The 23,343-nt window shown below is 41.7% G+C and overlaps 1 protein-coding gene across 2 annotated transcripts in view; it reads left to right on the top strand.

Moving 5' to 3' along the window:
• The window catches only part of enox2 (ecto-NOX disulfide-thiol exchanger 2), a 161,662-nt gene that overhangs the window by 102,803 nt on the left and 35,516 nt on the right, over nucleotides 1–23,343 (top strand). Inside the window, exons 1-3 of one of the 2 annotated variants that reach the window (XM_044040265.1) lie at nucleotides 3,876–3,921; nucleotides 7,064–7,195; nucleotides 19,355–19,510. In XM_044040265.1, the coding sequence (XP_043896200.1) occupies nucleotides 7,078–7,195; nucleotides 19,355–19,510 (274 nt within the window). In that variant the 5' untranslated portion in view covers nucleotides 3,876–3,921; nucleotides 7,064–7,077. Of the gene's footprint in view, nucleotides 1–3,875; nucleotides 3,922–7,063; nucleotides 7,196–19,354; nucleotides 19,511–23,343 lie in introns of those variants that run through there. The other variant, XM_044040264.1, reaches the window with a different exon arrangement.

The following is a 23,343-nucleotide window of genomic DNA, read 5'->3' as shown; positions in this document are numbered from 1 at the left end:
GTCACATTTCACATGTGTGTTGCCCTGAATAAACACACGCCACCGCTGGTTACTCACGTAGCATGAACTCTAACGAACTAACCGAAAAGACTCCTGTCACATGACAGCCTTTCATGTGATGTGCGATGCAAAGCCGCCGTACAACTCTGAAAGCCGGTGGTGTGAACTTGGCTTTGGAAACCTCCTCTCATGAGGGAGTCTTTGTTGATCCTTTCAGATAACTCATCTTTTACTTTGTACATTAACTCTCCAAAGTCCTCACCACAGCCCAGTGAGAAAAGGTAGGCGTCGCGCTCCTATTGTGGAATGAATGTTCCTCCTCAACGGCACTGACAAACGCAGGAGAGCCTGTGCTACGGTTTTGTATAAGAAAGGTTCCTGATAAGGCAACATAAACTCAGAATGTTTACATAAAATGATCTGGCCAAGGATGTCTTCGCTACTCAGATAAATGCTGATGTCTCATCTTCTCCTGGTTCTCTCATATTTATTTTAAAGACTACAAATTCATAGTTCAAGGAGGCTTTTGTCATATCAGGGAGTTTATGGCTGAGCGACTCTTGATACTGTTGAATCAGTCTTACCTGAGCCCTGGCATGCAGTGTTTATAAAAGAGGCAACTGCAGTGTTGGTCCATTTTGAGTTAGGTATTTAGCTGTGATATTTTAGTAGGTTTTAATATGTTAATAGTACTTTTAAATCCTCCTAAGGGCTGCTAGGGTTCTCTCCGATTTCGCGAACCATTCGCAATTCCTGTTTTTTCCACGTTTACCTTTGGACCGCCTCTTTTCTTATGAAGGCTTATGATTAGAACTTCCTGCATTTTAGTCCAGAAGGAAGGAAGGAATGGGTAGTCCATATACAATATTGCTCTCCTACCTCCTTCCTGCTTGTCTTGCTGTTTCACGGCCGTCGACTGGTGATGTGGCGTCCATTTGGCTTACTGGTGTGTTCCATTGATCACGTAAAGACTGACAGTTCTCCTCTAAATCTATAGGAATGTGTGTTGTTCTGTATGGCTGAAATGGATTTATTAATCATGGAGAACGAGTGAAGACTGAAGTTCATCACGTTCTGACGAAGGTCTCCGTGGGTCACAAAACACATCACGTCAGTCTTTTGGTGAAAGTTTTACCAGTCCAGTTTTGGAGAGAGCCATTTGACTTCCACCTCTGTTACCATCAACTCAGTAAAACCACCCATTATAACTACAGAGTAACAGATACTGTACATTTTAATCCCCGCCATTAGATTAGCAGTCAACACCAGCATTTGCATGCAGCTGTTTTCCACAGTTTTTTGGCAGCAGAGCTGTGTGCACTCCGTCATATGGTCAGATCTTTAAGGCAGCACAGAATATGAAGAGGGCCCTGCCCCATTTAAATTCTCTGAGCAGGAAATGCCTGGGATTCTCTCAAGTTTGGAGGGCAATGAAGTGACCTTTTTTCTCCAACCGTTGAATTGGAAAGTGTGTGAATCATATGGTCAGAATCCCCTATCATGACAAAGAGTAGTTAATGTTATCATTTAATATACATTAGCCACATTTATGCAAAAAATTATTAAACTAGAAATGACTGTAAAAGAAAGTTACCTCATAGTTCTTCTAATACTAATTTCACCTGAAAAAAGGCAAATTTAAGAAGGGAGAAGTTAGAAAATGGTGCTTTTCAGCCAAACTCACGGGGTCCTTTTGTAAATTCACATCACTTCATGTTATCCTCTCTAAATGTTTGACCAACAGGAAATGTGTTGTGGAATTTTAAGAGGAAGTGTAAAGTGATTTATTGGAAAAGTATAATATTTATAGTTACTCATATAAATTAGTCAGATATCATTTTTAGTCATGTTTACTTGTACCTGGAGCAAGGTCAGGGTGTCATTTTGCGGTGGTGAATAGTTCAGGTGAATGTTTATGTGTGTTATGTCACCGAGCACGTTTCCCTCTGAGTTCACATCGGTTAAAATGATAATTTTTTATCACGCACCTGCTCCTGCAAAGTTAATCGTGTTTGAATGAAGCGTCGGCGGTTAACATTTTGCTTTTTACCTGAAGCAACAAACACAGTACCTGATAAGGTGGGACACATGTTTGTGTCTTCTGTTTCTTCCTGTTCACAGTTTTATATATCAGACATTATGTAGAGGATTGAAAACCAAAGCAGGGATCTCCCTCCTTTTCCTTTTCTTTTTTTTTTTTTCCTCTGGAGGCCAGGCCTCCGCTGTCATCCTTACATCTTCATTCTGTTGTCATCTCCTCAGGTCCTAAATGAGATGTGTTGTTGTGTAACACTGAGCGCACGCTTCCACTGTGCCACCACTAATCACCAGACCCCCACCAACTTTATCATAATTAACAGATCAAAGACGCAGAGAGAAGGGCAGTCATACATTATTAACCAGACAGAGTGTGTGTGTGTGTACAGTTTGTACATGCTTGTGTATGTTAGATTATGTCGTGGCACACAAACGCGATCATCTGCATTTAGAACACGATGAAGGTCATCCGCTCGCAGAGAACGCATTATGTGCTTCCCATACACACACACACACTTCTTCATTCTTCCAAGTACAATCATCGCCAACGATTGTTGTACATCAACGCAAACGTCAATACGTGTTTTTATCAACCATTCTATGCAGATTGCGTGAGGGCCGCAAAACCACAATGTTTTCAGCTGCGTTGTATATTATCCAATAATTTTAGTTGTTTTTCACGACTCTGTAATTAAGCCTGAGAAATAGTCTATGCTGCAGTGTTTGAAATTCAATACGAGGTAGCATCTATTCTCCTACCTCACTTTGCCTTCTGTCATTTTGTCCAGTCAGCATCCCATCTGTCTCCTAAATGTGCCCTTTTTGCTCTTCCCCTCGTCATCTCTGCCCCTCATCTTTTCAGCTCGGTCTTGAACTCGCTCTCCAGTGACTGTAATAAACCTGTTGTTAGCTGGTAAATCCATGTGCATTTTAGACTAAATGGCCCCCAGCGTCTCGCTGCCTGCTGTTGGAGCTCATGGCCAATGGGCCTTAAAATGACTTAATTTCCCATTTGACTCCTGGGGGAGCTTTTAGGGGAAGCTAATACTGGCCACAGCCCTCGGAGACTGAGTATCAGGGAAGCTTTGGATTGGGGTGGACCCTGGCTGATTCAACATTTCTATCACTTCACTTGTTATGGTACAGTATCCACACAGAAGTGTATCAGAGTGGTCGCTGACCAGCATGACCAGTAATATCTGTTACTTTTATTATTATTTTTTAAACTTTTATTGCCCTTGATACACCTGGATATCCTACGTGTTTACATTGTGTATGCATGTATTACTTAAAGGAATACTTCACTGATTTGCATTTAGCTTTGTATTACTAGAATGGGGGTAGTATTTTTGAAGAATTGTGCTTCCCAACCTCAGTTTGAGAAATATCTTCATTCTTTTCTTTGTTACGTGCCCACCGGTGACACTTGGTCCTGTTAGTGTAACTGTTAGCAAAGATGGCGGACACTGTTTACATTCATTCCCGTCCCCCTACGAGTGGGTCTAAAAAGTACGGAATTAGCGTTGCAGATTCAAGCCTTGGACCAAGTGGTGAGCACATAACAAAGATATTTCTTGACTCAGGGGAAACTGAGGTTGGGAAGCACACATTTTCAAAAATACTACCCCCATTCTAGTAATACAAAGCTAAATGCAAATCTATAAGCTACAAACGTTGACCAACATTGATTTAACTGGCCGTATTGTGTTGTGCCGGCTCTTCCTCCTGTTTGGCAAAGTCCGGCCGTGTCCTTGCTGACATGTGTATCCCTGTGTTGATTTTTCAGCAGCCGTTTGCTATTCCTCCTGCACCTCTTCATATTGATGGCTACAGTGTGGAATGGGTTCCTTTCAAGGCGAGCCAAGGCTGACTCCTGCCCTCAAGGTCACTTTTGACGTACAAAAAAAATCAAAAGCCCCCATTGATTGACGCTTGGCGCTGCGAGCCTGAAAAGCATAACTGACTCACGGTGGAAGTGCGGGGTTGTTTGCGAGACAATAGTTGGCGGTTGAGTTGATTCAGGCCGGGCAACAGGAAAAATATAAAGAGCAGAGTTTAGCACAATGAGAAGAAAGAGGGCGACACAGATTCTTTGATGCATGAAGCAAAGCTGCAGGATGTATGACTTGAATGCACGCTGTATGTCATGCGGATATAGAGGACTTAACTTGACCCAGCTTTTACTCTTTGACATCTGTAACCCATCCAGTCAAACACACAAGTCTTTGAATGTCGGCTACACAGTTGATAAGTAGTCTGTCCTCTATTGAGGAACATAAAGGAATTCTCCCTTTAATGCCTTGGACCCGTTCCATGATTCCCCATCAAAGACAGTATTCACAACTTAGTAGATAAGATGAGAGCCAGATGGAATATGGATTACTTCAAAACTGCATTAATAGTAGTAGTATGCATACTGCGACTGCATGTGTGACAGTAGAGGTCATTTATTATAAAAAGTGCCAGATGGTTATTTGGCACTGGCCGATATTTGCAAACGACGTAAAAAATTTGCGGGAACAGTCAGCCAAAAATAGTATATCACGTATAATTTTAACAATTTTTTTAGTTGTTTATCAAATGGACATTCAAAACAGTTGCTGGCTGCAGCTTGGCAGTGTTAGGTTCTTTGTGACACGTTTTGACTTAAAATAAAATGTGTTTATTATTATTATTATTATTATTTTTAAATATCTCAGTGTCAGTGTGTGCATGTACACATTGAGCGTAGCAGCTATTTGACTCGAGTAGGGGGTGGGAATCTTTAGGTGCCTCACGATTTGATTATGAAACAATTATTGATTGAGTCTTTTTCTCACTCTGTGATCACTCACCACTCGCCCACCGCTATTTTTAACAACAGTACATTTGTATCGAGAAACAAGAGTTTAACTAATTTCCATTATCATTTATAAACTAAATTTAAACTGGAAAGTTACAACTACAGACAATTCACATATTTAAGACAAAATGTAAAAAATGAGTTGCGCTTTTTTTACTGCTCAGCATCATTAGCAACCGTGTGGCTCTCCTTCATTGCTCTTGTTTGGAGCACTGCAGCCGTCGGTGATAAAGTGCGACGTACGACACGGTGGCAACAGATGTCCAAGCATCGCATGACTTCTGTTCTGTTTTTGTTTTGTTGTTGTTATGGTTTTGGCTCCATGCTTCTTTGTTATGTGTCCAGGGCACGGCACGCTGCACGGAGTTTGGACATTTGTGAATCGATTCAGAATCGCGGTGCATCTAAGAATCGGTGTTTCGGAGAATGTTTTCAATCAACACATTTTTGTGTCGAATCATCATTGCAGCAGCGCAAAATATCAACATTTTCTCCAGCCTTAGTGATCACTATTTTACCCGCAACTCAGTGGAATTAGTCACACGGAGAGAGTCACCTGTCAAACCCTGAGTGTGTGTTTTCATTCACACATCAGGGCAGACGGTTAACCTTCTGTAAACTGTAATATATATGCTATAAAACAGCTCACCACCTCTCCTCGCCTCCCTCATTTCAGCTCCTCGAAAGTGTCCCCCGTTAATAGGGTTGTGCTGGTTAACAAGGCGGTGAAGTCCTCGTCAACGCGGTTTTTATCAGGCCTCTCCGTGGCAGCAGCGACGGCAGCAGAATGCTCGGAAATTAAGAGCGCTAAGAGGGAAGCGGAGAGTCAGACCGAATTATTACACGTCACCAGCTGTGTCTGGACTCCAAAAGCAATATAGTGGTTGTTGTGTGGACAGACACACATGCATTCATACACACACACAGAGCACAGTTTTATCTCCACAGCAGGCTTTGCCAAAGACCTTCTGAGGTGTGAAGTGTGTGCAGGGTGCAGAGCTTCTCATTATAGGCAGTGGTGTTAGCTCTGGCATCAGGAGAGAAGAGGGCAGCTTGGCTCAGGCAGCAGTCACAGCAATTTACAGGTCTGTGCGAGAGAGAGAGAGAGAGAGAGAGAGGTCGACCAGAGGAGAGAATTAAAGATCATTTGGAGCTGTGAAATAGACTGCAGACAGGGAAAATGAGCCACTTGCGGATGTTTGGTATGTTCACGTTGACTTTACTGCAGGCTTTTTCACTGCGGGGATCCAATGTTGTTTGCTCTATTATGCAACACGGCAGAAAACCACGTGTCTGGGTTAGTGAGTTGGAGATGATGTGCAGGTGTTTGTTGTGCTTGTGGTTATTTTCAAAGTTTTCCAGCGCTTAGTAGCAAAGTGCCTGGGCAAACGCCCCGGTAGCATCAGCATTTGTGCTTAGCGCCATTATAATCTCGTCACATTGTGTGTTATTATGGCTTAGTGCTGGTGACAGCTGTGGCTGGAGGCATAATGTTTCCAGGGTGTCTGTGTGTATGCATTATCTCAGTCATGCCTTGAAGGTCTTTCTCAAACGTTTGCTTGGCTTCACGGAGGAACAGAGAATTGGTGGTCATATAAGTGACACCGACCTCTACATTATTCATGAAGTTATTATATCACACGCATTATTGAAATCCTTTTTAAAACCATATTTATGAATAGGGACTGGCATGGATGCTTCCGAGCTAACTGTTTGGCAGACACAAACAGTTGCACTGTTAATTATATATACATAGTAAGTAGTTGTTTTATTTTTTTTATTATTTATTCCCCGCCTGTGAGCAAGATTCAACACTTTCTTTCATGGGTGCTGCAATTCCAGTGGAGTCTGTGTATAGGTCACGACGACAGAAAGGAGCTCAGCTGGCGAATCTCAGTGCAGACACTGAACATACAGCAGCTTCAAATGACAGTGTTGTTGAAATGTTGGCTGCTGTGTCACACTGACTGCAGGGTCACTTTCTCTTTCTCTCACTCCGACTCAAAGGGGAGATTTGTACAGAGGAGGCAACAAGAGAAGCCGTGACACAGCCACACAACAAAACAACAACAAAAAACAACAAAAAAAAGCAATCCTCAGGCTTGTTGCGACAAGATTCGTCATCCAGTGTGACTCCGTATACTGATGACAGTTGTTTGTTTGTTTGTTTGTATATTTCCACAGACGGGATCTGTAACATGACGATGGACTCCAACTCGATAACGATGCCTATGCCCGACCCCAACCCCTGGGCGACAGCCATGAACAACCTGGGGATGCCTCCCATCGGAATGACCGGACAGCCAATCATGCCAGGTACCACACTACTCTAACACCCAAACCAGAACCACAGGGAACCCTCAGCCGAGCCTCTATTCCATTATTGTTCTGGGGGGAAAAAGGAATTTCCACCGGCCAGGAATGTGACATTGGTGACGTGAGAAAGACGTGCTTGCCTCACGTTTGTTTCCTAAAACTCTGATAATAATTGGATGTCAATGATTGTTCAGAGGTGTAACTTTAGCTGCCCGTCATAATGATTTTTGTTCATTTGGTGTGCATTATTTTCTTCGCCATTCAAGACATGCAAAGGGTTGATTATTTTAAAAATAGATAACTAAAATGAGAGTGAAATGAACAAACCCTAGCTTAGCTTTGTCTAAGGACTGATTGTATTTTGCCTCTCAGATCATTTTAATGATGTCACTCGGAGAATGAGCAGTGATGTTTCTTCTTGCGTGAGGCTGGATCTGTGATGCGTTAAAAGTGGAAGTGGTACGTTTGGTAATTAGCGATACTTGATTTCAAAAGCATTGGCATCCAAGTGTGGGGAATATCTGCTTTTGAAGACATATGGAAGTGGAATTTTTATGTGTTGCCCGCGCGATATTTCAGAATAAACTAGATCATCTGAGTCACCAAGCAGGGATTGTGATGCCGTAATCATTCTTAGGACAGCATATTGTACACAGGTGAAGGCTTAGATGACTCACTGCAGTCATACCAGCTCAATTTGTGAGTGTTTCTGATTTTGGATTTTTCCATTAACAATAATCATCAATAATGCCCATACTTTATGACATACTATAAGTCGTTCTTATTCTTTAAACCTCATTTCACTCATTCCAGCCAACTGGCCAGGATGTTTAGATGAAATGCAGGGATTTTACTACAACCCAGCATCAGTGTTACCAAACCAAAACATGTGCAAATTGTATCTATCTTCCCTATTGTGGGAATAAAACAATAGAATTTCACTCATTTTTACCCTGTTATGAAAACTCCAGCAGCATTTTGTAAAGGGGCGAGGTTGAGCTTCTGTGTTCGGATCTGCCAATTTAAAATTCAGCCTCGCCGATTACTCCACTATCTATAACATTACGTTCAGCAGCACCCTCCCACTCTCCATCTCAGAAGAGTTATTCTGCCATGTCTTTTCACCCTTCTCAGGAGAAAGCCTTTCCCTAAAGCCTTTTATAAATCACTTCCCACTTCTTAGCTGAAATGCACTTTCATATTTGAAATAGGCCAGACCTTTGTGTGTGTGTTTGTGTGTTTGTGTGTATGCTTGCCTTTGTGTGTGTGTGTGTGTGTGTGTATACACTTGGAGATGAACATCCTTCCACATGCACTTCTTGAGAAATATTAAGGGAAGCACACACACACACACATACTCAGGCCTGGCATATTTCAAGAACAGTAAACAAAAGACTTTCCAATTTGAGCAGAGGAGAAACATATGAAAGAAACCTCATACAGTCAGAGGCACAGGTACCGGCACTAAGAGTAGAGATGATGATGGAGACCGGACACACATTCATTCAAGAGTTGGTGGTGTAGATGAAGGTTGTGCATTAAAGGTCCGATGCTTTATGACTTAGGTGGAAAAAAAAGGTCTAGTGTGTAAGAATGAATGACATTTAATGGTAAGACTGTTCAGTGCAGCAAATGGAGGACTCCTCTGCTCACCCGTCTTTTCCCCAAGCATGTCAGGGGACTATAAATGCCTTCACATACCAGAAAGGAGGTAAACACTCTTTCACAACTCTCTCCACTTTCCCACTCCTTGTCCCTTTTCCTTCCTCTTCTCTGCTAGTTTCTGTGTCAGGTTTATGTGAGCTGAGCTGATCTTTATTTGTACGGTAAGCCCTCTCTTCAAATGCAAAACACATGTCAGTACAAGCTACTATAGACGGCGATGGCGCAAAATGCCAAGCACGGCCCGATCTGAACATTTTTATTTTGTTTTAAAGCGATTATCCAGTTTTACACGTGTACTTATGCTTCGTTTGTTCAAGTTCTGCCAATAAAGCCTCCTGAAATGTCGCACGCCGGACCTGTAATGCTGAAAACTTTGCTTTAAAACGTTTATATAGCGCCATTTCAAACCTGTCATTTGAGAACAGGTGTGACTAATTACATTAATAATGGCTCCGTTCTCCCTCATGTTTGCTATTAGACCAGAGCTCTGACACACACACACACACACACACACACACACACATATAAATGGAACGTGGTAATTAGTGATGTTATTATCCGCACCTGTGTTTGGTAAGGTCAGAGAAAACTGCTCTTTAACTTAATAACACACTCCGCCAAAGTTCCACCTCAGTCACACTCACAACCAGCTGCTTGTGCTCCAGATGATTTCAGTAAGAAGGAAACAGGAAGTAAAACATTTGTGTGTGAAAGAATAAGAAGTTAAAACCCCCGCTCACTTACGCAGGTGTTTGACATGGTGGGAAGTAGCTAAGTGTTCGGACTCGAGCGCTGGACCGATTATTAAGCAAGTGACAACCCAGTGACATGTCACAGGTCACCATAGGAAAAGCGCCGTTGTAAATAATTAAAATATGAGGAGAGCTATTTTATCCTCTGTTACTGTAGCTTGAAGAAGTGAATAGTTTAAAGTTCATGGATGGTGTAGTGGTTAGCACTCTTGACCCAGGTCCTCCGGTTCCCTCCCACAGTCCAAAGACATGCAGATTTGGGGATTAGGTAAATTGGACACTCTAAATTGACCGTAGGTGTGAGTGGGTTTGTTTGTTTATGTCCAGCAACCGTCATGTGGAGGATAAAGCGGTAGAAAATGAATGGTAGGAAGACACAGAATGGCTGTCAACATGCTAGCAACTAGCTAAACTGGAAAGTTGAAACCGCCTAATACAGACAAGCTAAAAGGGTGCGTGTGTGTCGCCACCTAGTGTAATAGGGACACAATAACACTTATATTCTCCTTTACTTCTCGTATACTAGGACAAGGACATTAGTTTAATCTAATGGCGTAGTTGAGCTACAACCGTAGCCCGACTTCACCGTGCACAGAACAACAAATGTTGCCACAGCATTCGTTTAGCTGCCAGTTTAGTAGCCTTTCTTGTTTCTGCCCGAGTACAAGAAGAGGTCATGTGAAGTTGTGATGGTTGCACGCCACCCTCTGCGATGGCCTAAAGTCTGTCATTTATGTCACGACCATGACAGCCCTACATCCGCTAATGACCGTTCCATGGAATACAGATTTCAGGCACTTCCACACTGGCTCGGCTTTCTGGACCCGGGGACAATGTCCATTTTTCTATAGAAGTCTGTGCTTTGAAGTATTTGGGTTTTTTTGGGGGTTTTTTTGAGCGGAGTTACTCCATTTTCTGCTAAGTGCCCCATCCTAAGAAGTGCATCAAATGGGAACAAGGAGAGTGGGAACAGACTGTACACATTCACACAGCCCTGAGAAGAGCTCCACTCAGAGACAAATATTATGGAAGTGTCCTGTGTGGTCTTCACTGTTGGTGCACTGCCCTGAAGCCTAAACTGCTGCAGCATCTTCAGCCATGTCTCCTCTCTGTAATCATTGAGAGAAAAAAACAATTTGTGTTTCCCTCTTCCTTCACCCTTCCCTCCTTCCTTCCTTCCATATCCCCCACCCCCACTAGTCGTAATTACCCAACATCTCATTCATGTCTCATTACAGCCACAGTCAGTCACTGTAACCCAGAGCTACATCATAACACCGCCGTTCACCTGCTCCTCACAGAGCTCAGCTCCTTTACACACTTTAGTCTGCACTTAATTGCACCTAAATGCTCATCTGGGCTCAAACGGCTTCAAAACTTGAGCTATATTAGATCCAACAGCTGACATGTAATTATATTAGTAATGTATTATTAATGCAAATGAAAGCTAATTTAAAATGATGAGGCAATATTTTTCTCTCCCCGATGAACACGAGAACTACTTTCAGAAATGCTGTGCTGCTCCTTTATCATATCTCTCCTCTGCAAAGCAGTTTCACATACATCACTCAAAGGCCTATGTATTCCATGTGCGCATGTGCCTTTCACTTCACTTAAGCCAGAATAACTTGTTACTTAAGAGATCCGCTTAAGCATTGTGTCTCGTCCTTGCCTTGTTTTCAGTTTGCAGTTCCCGATGAGGATAAAACAATACTGCATTCGCCCCTTAACAACGTCCCAGCAATATGCACATTAAGTTTGTAAACTATTTATCTCAGTGAAAGGCACGCACTGTGCTAAAAATATCGTTTGCGGTTCATAAGCGCTCCGAAATCTCCGTGACCACAAAGGTATATGCGCACACACGCACGCACACTTTATCCTGATGTCACACAATGTCTAAATGCCACGCAGCTCTCGGTATACAAGATCACTTTGTGCCTTTGAAGTAATCCAGGAGGATTAGTTATCGATTCTCCATCATGACTGAACATCATGTTTGACTTCTTTTTTATTTCACCTCGAAAACAACAAAGGAGAATTTAGTGTCTCTCTCTTTCCGCTGTTTGATCCGTAGGTTCATGTCAGGGTTTTCATGTGTTGGTTTCAGTTTTTTAACACACTACCTTTTCCAGAGTGCTCTCATTACACATTAGTCTGCCACTCTTTCATCCACTCTGTGCACGCCGAATGTGTTTCTTCACCGCGCTGGCTTTTCTTTATCTCTGGTCAAGTGGATTTATCCAGACAGACAGCTGGATAAACAGACCACTGTGAGCGGAGCCTTTCGACGCGTTAGCAGCCTCGCTCCGTCTGATGACAGTTTCATATCTATGGATGGACCGGACGTGGCGGCACTTATTATAAAGTTATTATGCCGTGTTTGTATTAGCAACGTGTTTATACAGAGGGAGAGAAATTAGAGACGGGCATAAATGAAGTTTATACTGTGTGGTTTGACGGCACGTAGAAATTCATCCGCAGTCCGTGTTGTTATTTATGTTTACAAATGTGCTGTAGTTACCTCATATTCTCATCCTGCCTCTTCATATATATTACCTCCAGTGCTTCCCCTGGAATAAATAGTCCTCCTCTCTTTCTATTCCTGAATCTCATCTTTGTAAGTGAGGTCAGTCCTTTTCTAAATCACAGGGATGCTGACCAAAAACTGTACTCCAACACCCCAGGGCTGCTGTCGGTGGGAGCAGGCTGTGAAACATAGCAGTGAGACAATGAAATGTGATCCAGGAAATGCAGTTTGAATAATAGATTAATGTGTCTCAAGGCCTATTAGATGCCAAAACAGTCTTTTGGATTACCAGAAAAACAGCTGGTGTTTCACTCATCACAGTGACTGACTACCCCCATTTTTATCAGGGCAATTGCACTGTAAACGACAGAAATTCCCATTTCACATTCAAGTAATCTACTGGGATACCAGCCTTGACAACACAGTGTGTTGCTGTTTGTGTAGTTGAGCCCGATTCAAGTTTTTTGGCAGACAACTCGTCATTGGCACCTGCGCCGTAAAGCTGTTAAGCAGAGAAGCAGTCTGAGGGAAATTTGTGATTTCAGGCTATAAAAGATCAAACTTAATTCGGCTTGTGTCGCTCCAATATCAGCCGTGGGTCTCCGGCCTTGCTCAAACTCTTTTAATGGATACACTCCACCCAGGAAAAAAACTCTTTACTTGAGGAAAAAGTAGTCGTTGACCCACCTTTCGATGACTAATAAATGCATACAATGTCAGTTCTTCACATCATATTGAATATTCTGTGCCAAGCAGGTCAGGAAGAAGAGTAATTGGACAGGGCAGCTTGGCTGATGTAACTGACAGTCAGGGTCAGTCAGGGTAGCCGTACCGCTGGGATAAAATGCAGAACAGTTTGCAAGGTGGAGAGAAGTGCATCATGGGAGCAAAAATCTAAAAAAATAAAAAGATGATGGGAAAGAGCCAGCAGAGTAAACATCAGACCAGCAAGACAGAAACCTTCTGGGACACGTGATCGATCAGCAGGCGAGACTTTACTGCAGAGCTCAATGTAGGAATCTGATCCACATGCGATGGGGAAGATGGGGTCCATTGTGTCTGTGGCGGGAATATTGATTGTGTATTCTACCCTCATAATGGCTGCGGCTGCAGACTGAGATTATCCGTGTCATTGTTGTCATCATAGTGTACATTATCAGCGTCCGTTTTACACCTTGGATGTCGTAAACGTTACGCAAAGAAGGTTATGCTGAACATTAGCACGCTCTAAATCCCGTAAGTATAATCGCAGATACAGTGTGAATTGTAAGAATGCAGCTACAGCAGGAATCAACATCTGGTTTTGACATCTTTGACATCTGACAGAGAGACAGAAAGAATATCCAATTCCAGGAGTGTTCGCCGTGTATTTCCCCACCCTTCATCATTGTTCTCTCAAGCATGACCAGACTATAAGCACAACCAGATGTACAGCTATAGAGTTCCTTCTCTACATGTCTGTGAAAGTAAAAAAGGACCTCCCAAGATGGATTTTATTATCAGTAACACCTAAAATAGATGCAGCCGGCTCCTGAGCACAGGAGTTTAATACAATTCTGGCATGAAAAAAAGCAACATTTAGGTAAAAATACATCATTTAGATGTATCTGTTGCTGTTGACACTGGTGTTAATTATGCTATATAGCAGCGAGATCATAGCCGCCTTGAGTTATTGGACTGCATCATATCAAGGGGGTTCTAATGTTCTGCCCTCTGATTACAAAGATCTGAAGTGTAACGCAGTCTTATACAGCTTCTGAACAAAAACAGACGTAAAATTAGGCTTAACAATAAGTAATAGCAGAGATTATCACAGTGCCGTTCAAAGTGTGTTTTTACCCACATTTGTCAACTTAATGTGAATGAAAAAAACATGGACATTTATTGTGATTTTTGGAATACCATTAACATTTTCATAGTGATGACGTCTTTGGCCATATTTAAACTATTAACTACTTAGATCAATTGTAACGAATTGCAGTAGATTGTGCAGTTGGCCGCCGACAGAGGTATTTGATGATGTTACGTTTCGTGTGGATCTGACAAAAGGGAAACAATGAGGAAAGCGTTTGGAGTTTTGCAAGTGTGTCAAAATAAATTTGGAATGCGTGGAAACGCAGACAAACCCCGTGTACCCTGGGGAGGAGATAAGCAGGCTCGGGGACAGATGACTGTATTTCTGAATAAACAACCACTCCTTTTTGCTCTGCATCCAACTCTTCCTCCCCTTCCCCACGGAGATCCACAAACCTCGTTCAACCAATGTACACAGAGACGCACGCACAAAGCCACAGTGGAAATAATAGGAAAACTTAGTGACTTTGTGTCACACCGTATAACCGGTCATCTCAAAAGATACTTGCGCACACAGAACTATGAATCAGGGTCTTCTCATTCTCACGCATTAGCTCACCTTAACATTTGGAAATTCATGCCGTGACAGTCATTCTTTTGCTGTAAGCATTTTCCAAATTCTCGGGCTGCTCTGTCCTCTTTCTGCTGACTGCTCAGGCGCTGCGCTGGTACAATGCCAGAGGTTTTTGGCTGCGTGTAGGTGGACAGAGTGGAGAAGCAAAGACTCCCCTACTTTGAATTTACAGTGCTGTATGTCTGGCAAAAATAGAGCAGTACTTATAGGTCCACTGAAATGGCTCTTTCTGACAGTTCTCCCTATCCATGGCAGATTGCAGGGCTAGTTATTGGTAAAGGTCAGATTTGTTATGGATTTCTGAGTAGAGTTGGACAAAGGTTATGGATTTTGGAAGGCAACATAAAGAAGTGGATTCTTATTTATGTGCAGCTGAGTAGGGAGACTTTTAGAAATGGGATGGAATGTTGTTTTTCTGTCCTGCTGAGTGAGAAATGTTCCTGTAAGAAAAACCAGAGATAGATATGAAAATGCATAGAGAGTGACTCTTGGCAGTGAGTAAGTGAGGCAGCTTTCAGCCATTGGTAGGGTTCCAGGTGGTGTGGCTCGCTCGCCTCATTAGAGAATATTATCCAGCATGCCTCACAGCAACCACCTATGTCCTCCTCCAAACCCCCACCCGACTCTGACTGCTAAAGTGGACGTTGAGCCTAAAGCCAGAGAGGAGAAAAGAAGGCAGGGACGGGAGGAGGACGACATTAGTAGCTGGGAGCTTCAGACGATCAAATGTCACTTTTTTATTAATCTCTGTGCACCTCCTGATTGATGGGCAGTTGTAAATGTTATTACTTTGCACAAACCTCCAGGATATAGATTGTTTAATGTCAAAATAGACTGCGGTGGAGAAGAATGAGGAGTAGAAGGAAGCAGAATATGTATCATAACTTTGTGAGACGTTTGTGCTGCATGGTACCGTACAAGGACGAGGTATTAATAGGGTGATGTTTGTGGATTTCACCTTTCACATGTGAGAGAGAGAAGAGACTGGAGCTCAGAGAGGAGTGAAGTTCTCATGAACATGTGTGGGTGGACCTGGCCCCAGGTTTCTTTTGTTGTTGTTCTTCAGGAGGACTCTTGTGCTTTCTAAATCTCTCTGTGCAGTAGCCACTGAGTCAGAGACCCACTCTCACTGTCTCTCACTGTGTCCAGAGCATTATTGGCTCACAGGCCGGCTGCTTAATATACACCTTTTTATTATCCGAGAACTGAATTTGCAAGACAAAAGTAGCAGTGGAGTGTGTCAAGTATGCGAAAAACAAAAAAAGAGAAGGAAGGAGAGAGACCGTCAAGTGGGAAACAAGTAGTATTGTTTCTTATACCCCATTCCCACTGATCAACAGATTATTCCATTGTACTTTCTTTTTTGTTGTCAGTTATTATCGGCTTCATCTCTGGCATCAGTGGGAACGTCAGGCTCAGGTGAACGCGCTAATTTCTTCGATGTCCGCTCTCTTTTTTGTCAACATGCACCATATCTGTCTATGCTAGCATCAATTTATGTGTCAATTCTTATGTTTTTTTAAATGGGACAGTGCTCAATAACCTTTAGAATAATGGAGATATGGTATAAACAGTACAATAGTATTTCAGAAGTACCACCAGAGAAAGCTTTATTGTTGTTGTTTTGTTTTGCTTTTTTTTGCTCCTGACACGTCCGTGACATCATAATTCTAGCGTGGGTTAAAAAAAAAAACACAACATGGCAGAAAAACCATTGACAATGGGATGATTGTAATCCCCTTTTTTCTCATAAAATGATATATATATTAAATTAAAAAAAAACATTCTGGAAACAATTCCGAGTGAGAAACGTGATCATTCTTGTTCCCATAAGTGTCAAACTAAATCTAAAATGTCTGTAATGTTAAGAAATGGGGATGAGTCTAACTGTATGTAATGCTTCTGCTGGAAAACCATGGCTGTGTTTGGTGTGAAACACTGATGATGATTTTGATTCGGTGTAACAATTTGTTTCAGGACTACGGATGGATTTGTTGTGGTGTTAGATAAAGTAACTGTAGATGTAGGCACCCCAGTGACACCCTCACTCTCACCGACTCATACTGTTGCACCATGATGGTTGGCTTAGTGGATAGAGGTTGTTTTTATACGGAAGTGAAGTCCGGTGCTAAGTGGCATCAGTTGTTTGTTGGCATTTTCACTGGGAGTGTTTACACTGCGGAGAGGGGAAATAGATTGTTGGTAACAGACAACATAAAAAAATTCAGCTTTAAAAACCAGGATATTGCTGCTACAAAGATTATGTTCCACCACGATAGGAGCATTAACCGTTCTCGAAAGGAATCAATTCAATTAAAGAAATTACACAGTCTGTAATAATGTTAAATTTCTTTAACATCACATCAGTGCAAACATCCACATATCTTCATTATCTTCTTGGGAAGTATTGTGATGTAAACCCTGATTCCTCTGGTGTAAATGCCGGCTGTGGGCGTGAGGTCCTCCAAAGTTTCCTGTTTCTCTGGTAAAGTTTTTCCTTTGAAAATTCAACCTAAAAATTTAATTTAGTGGGAGGACATTTCTAAAATCTTGTAGTGTAAGAAATCAATAACTGGGATTTTATTTCCTCAAAGCTGCAGCTGTTACAGGCACAAACTAGTGGATTTTTTTTATTCTCTGTCTTGTCGCAACAACACTGGTACAGCTTATATAGACAAATCTACCAGTGTAATACTTTTTTTTAAAACATTCTATGTGCTGTAATAAATATTAAAACGATCTTTTTTAATTTTAACACTACAAGATGTATCTTAGAAATCTGCATAGAATTCACAAAATTGATGAAATAACCCAGCGATGATGTAATGAGTAAGAAGGCGGATAGATATACTGTTGTATTTCAGACGAAACGTGTCCTCGAGCTGTGTTGTCAGAAGATGGAGATGAGAAAGCTGCCAGCAGCGATAGCAGGGAATTCTTAGGAAGAAGTAAATCTCCTTCATTATACAAGCTTGTGTTACATGCTTGCTTCATGACTCGGGTCCCTAATGGACGGAGATAAATGTACAGACACACACATACACACTCCAGAGGGAACATGAGCAACACTGCAGTGAAATTGCACCAGCCCTGCACTGATGTAACCAGATTTTGTCCTCACTGTGAGCTGAGATCTACTTTGCTGTGCACCAGCAACACATAACATATGAGCCCATAAGCATGCTTCTTTATTTTAGCCCAGAACAATGGAGCATTGGCTCGCCACAAAATGGAGTATGATTTCCAGTGAATGCAATTCCCGAGATGTGCTTTCGTCTGTGGGACAAGCTCAGCAGCACACAACACTCGAGCCAGTCTTGGTGTACACAGTCTTGGTCCTGTTCTGTAACATGCGGTGCTTGGTATTCAAGCTGGCAATTGCACCAGCCTCACATCTCCAATCCCCCCGTTCTTATCATCCCTTCTGCTATCTGTCTTCTTTTCCTTCACCCTAACGTGCAAAAGAAGTCATCAATTGCCTGGCAACTCGGGTCGCTCTTATCACCATTCCTCTTACTCTGACTCCCAGTAAAAGATTGATGGCGAGGTCATCAATGGACGAATAGTTTCAATCCATTTTCCTTAAATGTAGCTCTCTTTTTTTGTGTTGGACTGTTTTCTTTTCTCTGCTTGACCTCTATTTCTCTTCTCATTTTTGTCCCTTAGCTGGTTTTATCAGTCCACAGTATTTATTACGCCATCCACCTTCTCCCGGGACCTATTGCAAGTCGTCTGTAATGTGCGCTTTAATCTTCTTTGCTTTGTGTCCTTTAATTCACCCATTTTCACCCGTACGGTAGATTAAGAGGAAATCACTTTTGAAGAACATTAGCCGTTATATTTACCTTCACTGTGGAGTGTAAATCCAACAAAGTCACAGTGTAAATGGAGCAGTTTTCCCCTCTATTGTGTTGTAATATTAAAGGGGCTGAAGGTAGACATCATTTCATTTACCATACATTTGCTCATGTGAAATGTATTGAAATATCTATAATAATAAATCTATGAAAAGCTCATTTAAAAAGCTTGCATTCCGCTTTCTAGTGAATTGCACACTTTTAAACATAACATTTATCAAATTATATTTGATATTGATTGACTGGTAACATGAGTATTTACTGCCAATCCTGAAAATGTGTAAAGCAGTGTATAAAGACCTACTTCTTACTATGTCACGTGTTTGTTTATTGCATTTTAAGTTTTACACGTTGAGTATATCACATACATTTCTCCTGAAGGATTTGTGTAGACGAGTAGTGCTTCCTGCAGCCACACACACACACACACAGGTGTGTAAACATTACTCACCTACTGGCATAATTGTTGAAAACCAAATCCTTACGCTCATACTTCAGGGCAGCATCATTTCCATTTCAAAAAAAGCTCCATACTGGGACTCGAGTGTGCACATATAAGCACATGCGGCGGCTCAAGAAATCAATGCTTATGTGTGCAGGTGTGAGCATATTTTCCCAACCGCCGGTGTCAGTCGATACAGTAAATAAAGCTTCTCTCTTATGTACGCATTAGATCCGACCGCGTCTATTATCATTCAAACAGCAGGAGTGACAGAGAGAGAAGAACGACTCGGCAGAAAACATATTAAAAATGCATGTTGTTTACATGATGATTTGTTGGTGATGGCTGTGTTTTCCATTTGATGTCGGCTGCTCGTGTGTCACGGCTGTCGACAGATGTGATACCTAATCTAAGATTAGCTGTTGGGTTACTGTGTAGGCGTTAATATCGTTCCAGTTGTATTCACGTTTTCCTCCTGCCTACAGATTTTGACCCCAACCTTGGCATGATGGCTGGAATCACCCCCATCAACCCCATGATGCCTGGCCTCGGTATTGTGCCTGCGCCGCTCTCCCAGGAACTGCCGGTTATCAAAGAGATCATCCACTGCAAGACCTGTACTCTGTTCCCTCCGAACCCCAGTAAGCCATAAACTCACGCCAGTGTGCACCACCTCCCACCACCATCACTACTAAATAATCTGATTATGTTACTTTGTGCGACAGAAGCATCACTGTCTCCAAACAAGGTCCAACTTCTCTGGTAGTTTTTACAAGTTTTGAAGTTTGGAGTTGCTCGTTTCTCATGGCGATGATTTTGGTATTTGTTTTTTTTTGTTTTTTTGTACCTGCTCTGGCGAGGTTTCAAGCGAGCTGAGCCGATACTACTGGTTAGCAGAGAGTGTTGTCACTGGAAGAGTCATGAGCGCGGCGTCCGACACAGGAATCAAACCGAAAAAAAGACTTAAAGAATCTTGAAAACATGCGTTAATCTCCAATAGAGCTGAAACAATGAATTGATTATTAATCAATTACTAAACAACAACTATTTACTAAGTTTTTTCATGATTAAAACAAGATTTCCAATTTTTTAAGCTTCTTAAATGTGAACATTTTCTTAATTTCTTTGCTCTGGATAACAAAGAAATCTTTAACAGTGAATAATTTTGGTTTGTGGACAAAACAAGACATTTGAGAACATCATCATTTCCAGGTTTGATGAACACCGATCAACATTTTTTAAGGTTTTCTGATGTGTGGTTAATGATCGTGAGCCGCATCACAACCCCTTTTCCGCCATATTTTAGTTTAGTTTTTAGTTCAGCGACGGAGTCTGTGCGCCGGTCATGCAGGAAGTACTGAACAAATCTATTTAATGAACTGATTCTAATGATTCGGTACTTTTTGTTTGTGTCGCTTATAAAACAACATTACGTACTGCAGTGTACCTGATAACCAAACCATGTACGAGCCGTGCCGAACCGAGAAGTGCTAAAACTCTATAGTGGAAAAGTCCCATTCGTAGCCTACTATGCAAAGAAACTTTAAAAAAAGTACAGAGTTCAAAAAGAGAGTCAGACAATAAACCCGTTTCAGTGATGGAGAGATCGCCTCATTTGTCACATATGAAATGAAGGTGTCTGTGCTTGAGATGAAGCTTGAGATGGAGAGCTGCAATCTGGAAGCGTTAGTATTTTACCATCCTGCAGATGAACTGTGTTTGTAGTGATCCTGCTTAACTCGGCCGACATTTTTACTTTTTCCACTTGCTTATTATTCTTTTTAATTTTCTACTGTACAATTCTCCAGACAATTCCCTTTGGTGAGCGGCGCAAGCTGTTTATATTTATCTCACCTCCACCTTCCAATTATCCAGAGTTAGATGAGAGAGAGGTGGGGGGTCCTCTGACTGACGCCACCTCTGCTTTTCACATTTTTTAGCTACAAAAAGATTCTGCTTTTTGTGCTTTTTTTCAAACGGGTTTTACATGTCATCTTCAAAGTGAGCTAAAACAAAAGCTCCAGACACTGCAGGAGCGTCAGGGAGTTAACGGTCCTTTACACAAAGCAATACACACACTATTGCACTATCAAAGGGAAATCTTTTTTATTTTATTTATATTTTTTATATATTATTTTAACCACACCCATAAAGCTGTGTTTAAACTATGTCTACATGTCTGTGCCCGGTGATCATAAACTGCCACTGTCACAGTTCAGTGGTGGGAAAACTAGCTCATTAAAAGTTTTAACTCTCTGATTACTCCTCAGGAGCCGAGACAGAAACACAAATAATTATTCAACAACTTTGGTGCCTGATGCAATCCCTTTGTGACATGTATTGTTTAGGTTTGGCTTACTTTATTGCCCACATTGTAGGATAATTATCTGTGATTGCACACGAAAAAAAAAACAGGATATAAATTCCAAAAATACAACAACAATTTAAAAAAGAAAGACCATAAAAACAGTAGAGCTTGGAGTTTACTTAGAGGCACTTAAGTGCATTTGGTACAAGCTGTTTTATACAGGCGGGTGTTTGTTTTTGTTTGAATGAAGGTCTATGGGAAAACTAGCGTTCTTCTCAATCCATTTTAGTCTTGATCACTAGTTTCATTTATGTAAATTATGATCCCATTTAAAGTAAAATACACAATAAAACATGGCACATATGAGTGGAAACAAGTCTCAAGGCTTCAGAACAGGACATATATGTTTTATACTTAATTTATACAGAATCTGATGGCATTTGAATCCCCAATGATGCATGGACACCACACGTGGTCACATACCTGTCTTCTCCTCACGCGTACTTTCTACTCTCCTTCCTTTCAGCACTGCCCCAGTTCCTCGTAACTCATTCTTTTGATCTCCATCTCTTCTTAGGGTCTCTGTGCTTGTCATGCCTGTCACCTATTTCAGTGTCACAAGACGCGCTTAATCTCGAAGCCAAGTATTTTGAATCGACTGACATCTGAGGTTTAATGCTGCTGCTGAACTTAAGTCCGCAAGAAGCCAGAGGGATATGGTTACTAAGTCAACATGGGGGACTGTGTGAGCCTATGACCCTCAGAGTTGCATCGTTGAGGCGCCTGGCGGCGCCTGGTACTATCTTAGTCCTGGCTGAGAAGACTTGTATAGATCGGTGTGTCTGGGAAGATTGTGGCTTTTCACCAAGTCTAATTTCTCATGGTCATTCATCAGAGATTGTATCTCTGCTGAGAGAAGATGTGTCAAGAATCTTTTTCCACGGGGGGTGCTCCTTGGATTGTGTTTCTGCTTGGTCTCTGTTATGTTCTTCTGTTCACTTAATTTGACTCTGACCCCCGTCCAGCATGCACTCTGGTGGTTCGCAGCCATCTGGAAACAGTTTGTGGTGAGAGTCAGCACCTCTGAATCTAAAAAAAAAAAACAAAAGCACCTAAACATTGCTAAGCTGTGAAGCTAGAAAGTAATAAACATTGACTATAGACACATTTAGCATAACGCACCTGAATATCCAATTAAATATCATGCTCTGCAACATTCCTTTGATATTTTTTTACATAACTGTCAGCAACTAGCAGCATTCTCCTTTAAGATGAAACTAGCGGAGTTTGGTAGTGATGGAATGCATTTTACTGACATGATGAAATAGGAAGCTGAGTCGTAAGATAATGTTCTTGATCTACGACACGATCTACAGAGAAGCCACGATCAGAGGGGATTATCTATGTGTACTGACTGAAGCACTTAGTATGTTAACATGAAATTAGAAAAAATAGGAATTATTGTGTAATGCCTGTTAAAAAACGTGCGAGACCACAGACACACTGAACTTTGTTTTCAATCCCGAGAAAGCACAGACTAGACGATCCAGTCAAGATGCAGCGCCGCACACTTGGTGTTTGATCAAACTAATTCAGGGTGGAGATTCCCAGTATTTGGTCTCACAGAAACTCACGTGATTTAACGTGAATGTAGAGAATGTAAACAGACAGGGGGGCGGACTTCCGGTGTCGTCAGTTAGTTGCTGACGACACCGGAACACACTCTCATTGGCTAATGCGGGGTTCCGCTCACGTCCCCAGTCGCTGTTCAGTTGCAAGTATTAAATTTAGGAAGATTGTCCAATGACGATGTTAACCCCTCACGCTGCAGGATAATTTGCCCAGATTATTACTTGAGGATAATTGGCCAGATTTCAGTCATCCTCAAATGTAGGTCGGGCTTAAGTCTAAATCTGATTTTTTTTAAATACATGTTAAAATGTTAGTCCAACTGAAATTATACTAAATCAAATTTCGAACTCAGACTACCATACCCATATAATGTGAGTCGGCCTCAAGTTGGCTCTGCACATGCACCACAGTTCCCACCCCTGGTTAATTCCTGGTAATAACAGAAGTTGGTTCACAGAAGAATAAGATGACCGCTAAAAACATGGTGGTACATGTTTTTGGACGGATGAGTTTAAGGAATTTGATATTTTGAAG

The sequence above is a fragment of the Solea senegalensis genome, linkage group LG12 (genome assembly GCF_019176455.1).
Source record: "Solea senegalensis isolate Sse05_10M linkage group LG12, IFAPA_SoseM_1, whole genome shotgun sequence".
Lineage (NCBI taxonomy): Eukaryota > Metazoa > Chordata > Actinopteri > Pleuronectiformes > Soleidae > Solea > Solea senegalensis.
This window is presented reverse-complemented; position numbering and strand designations above follow the sequence as displayed.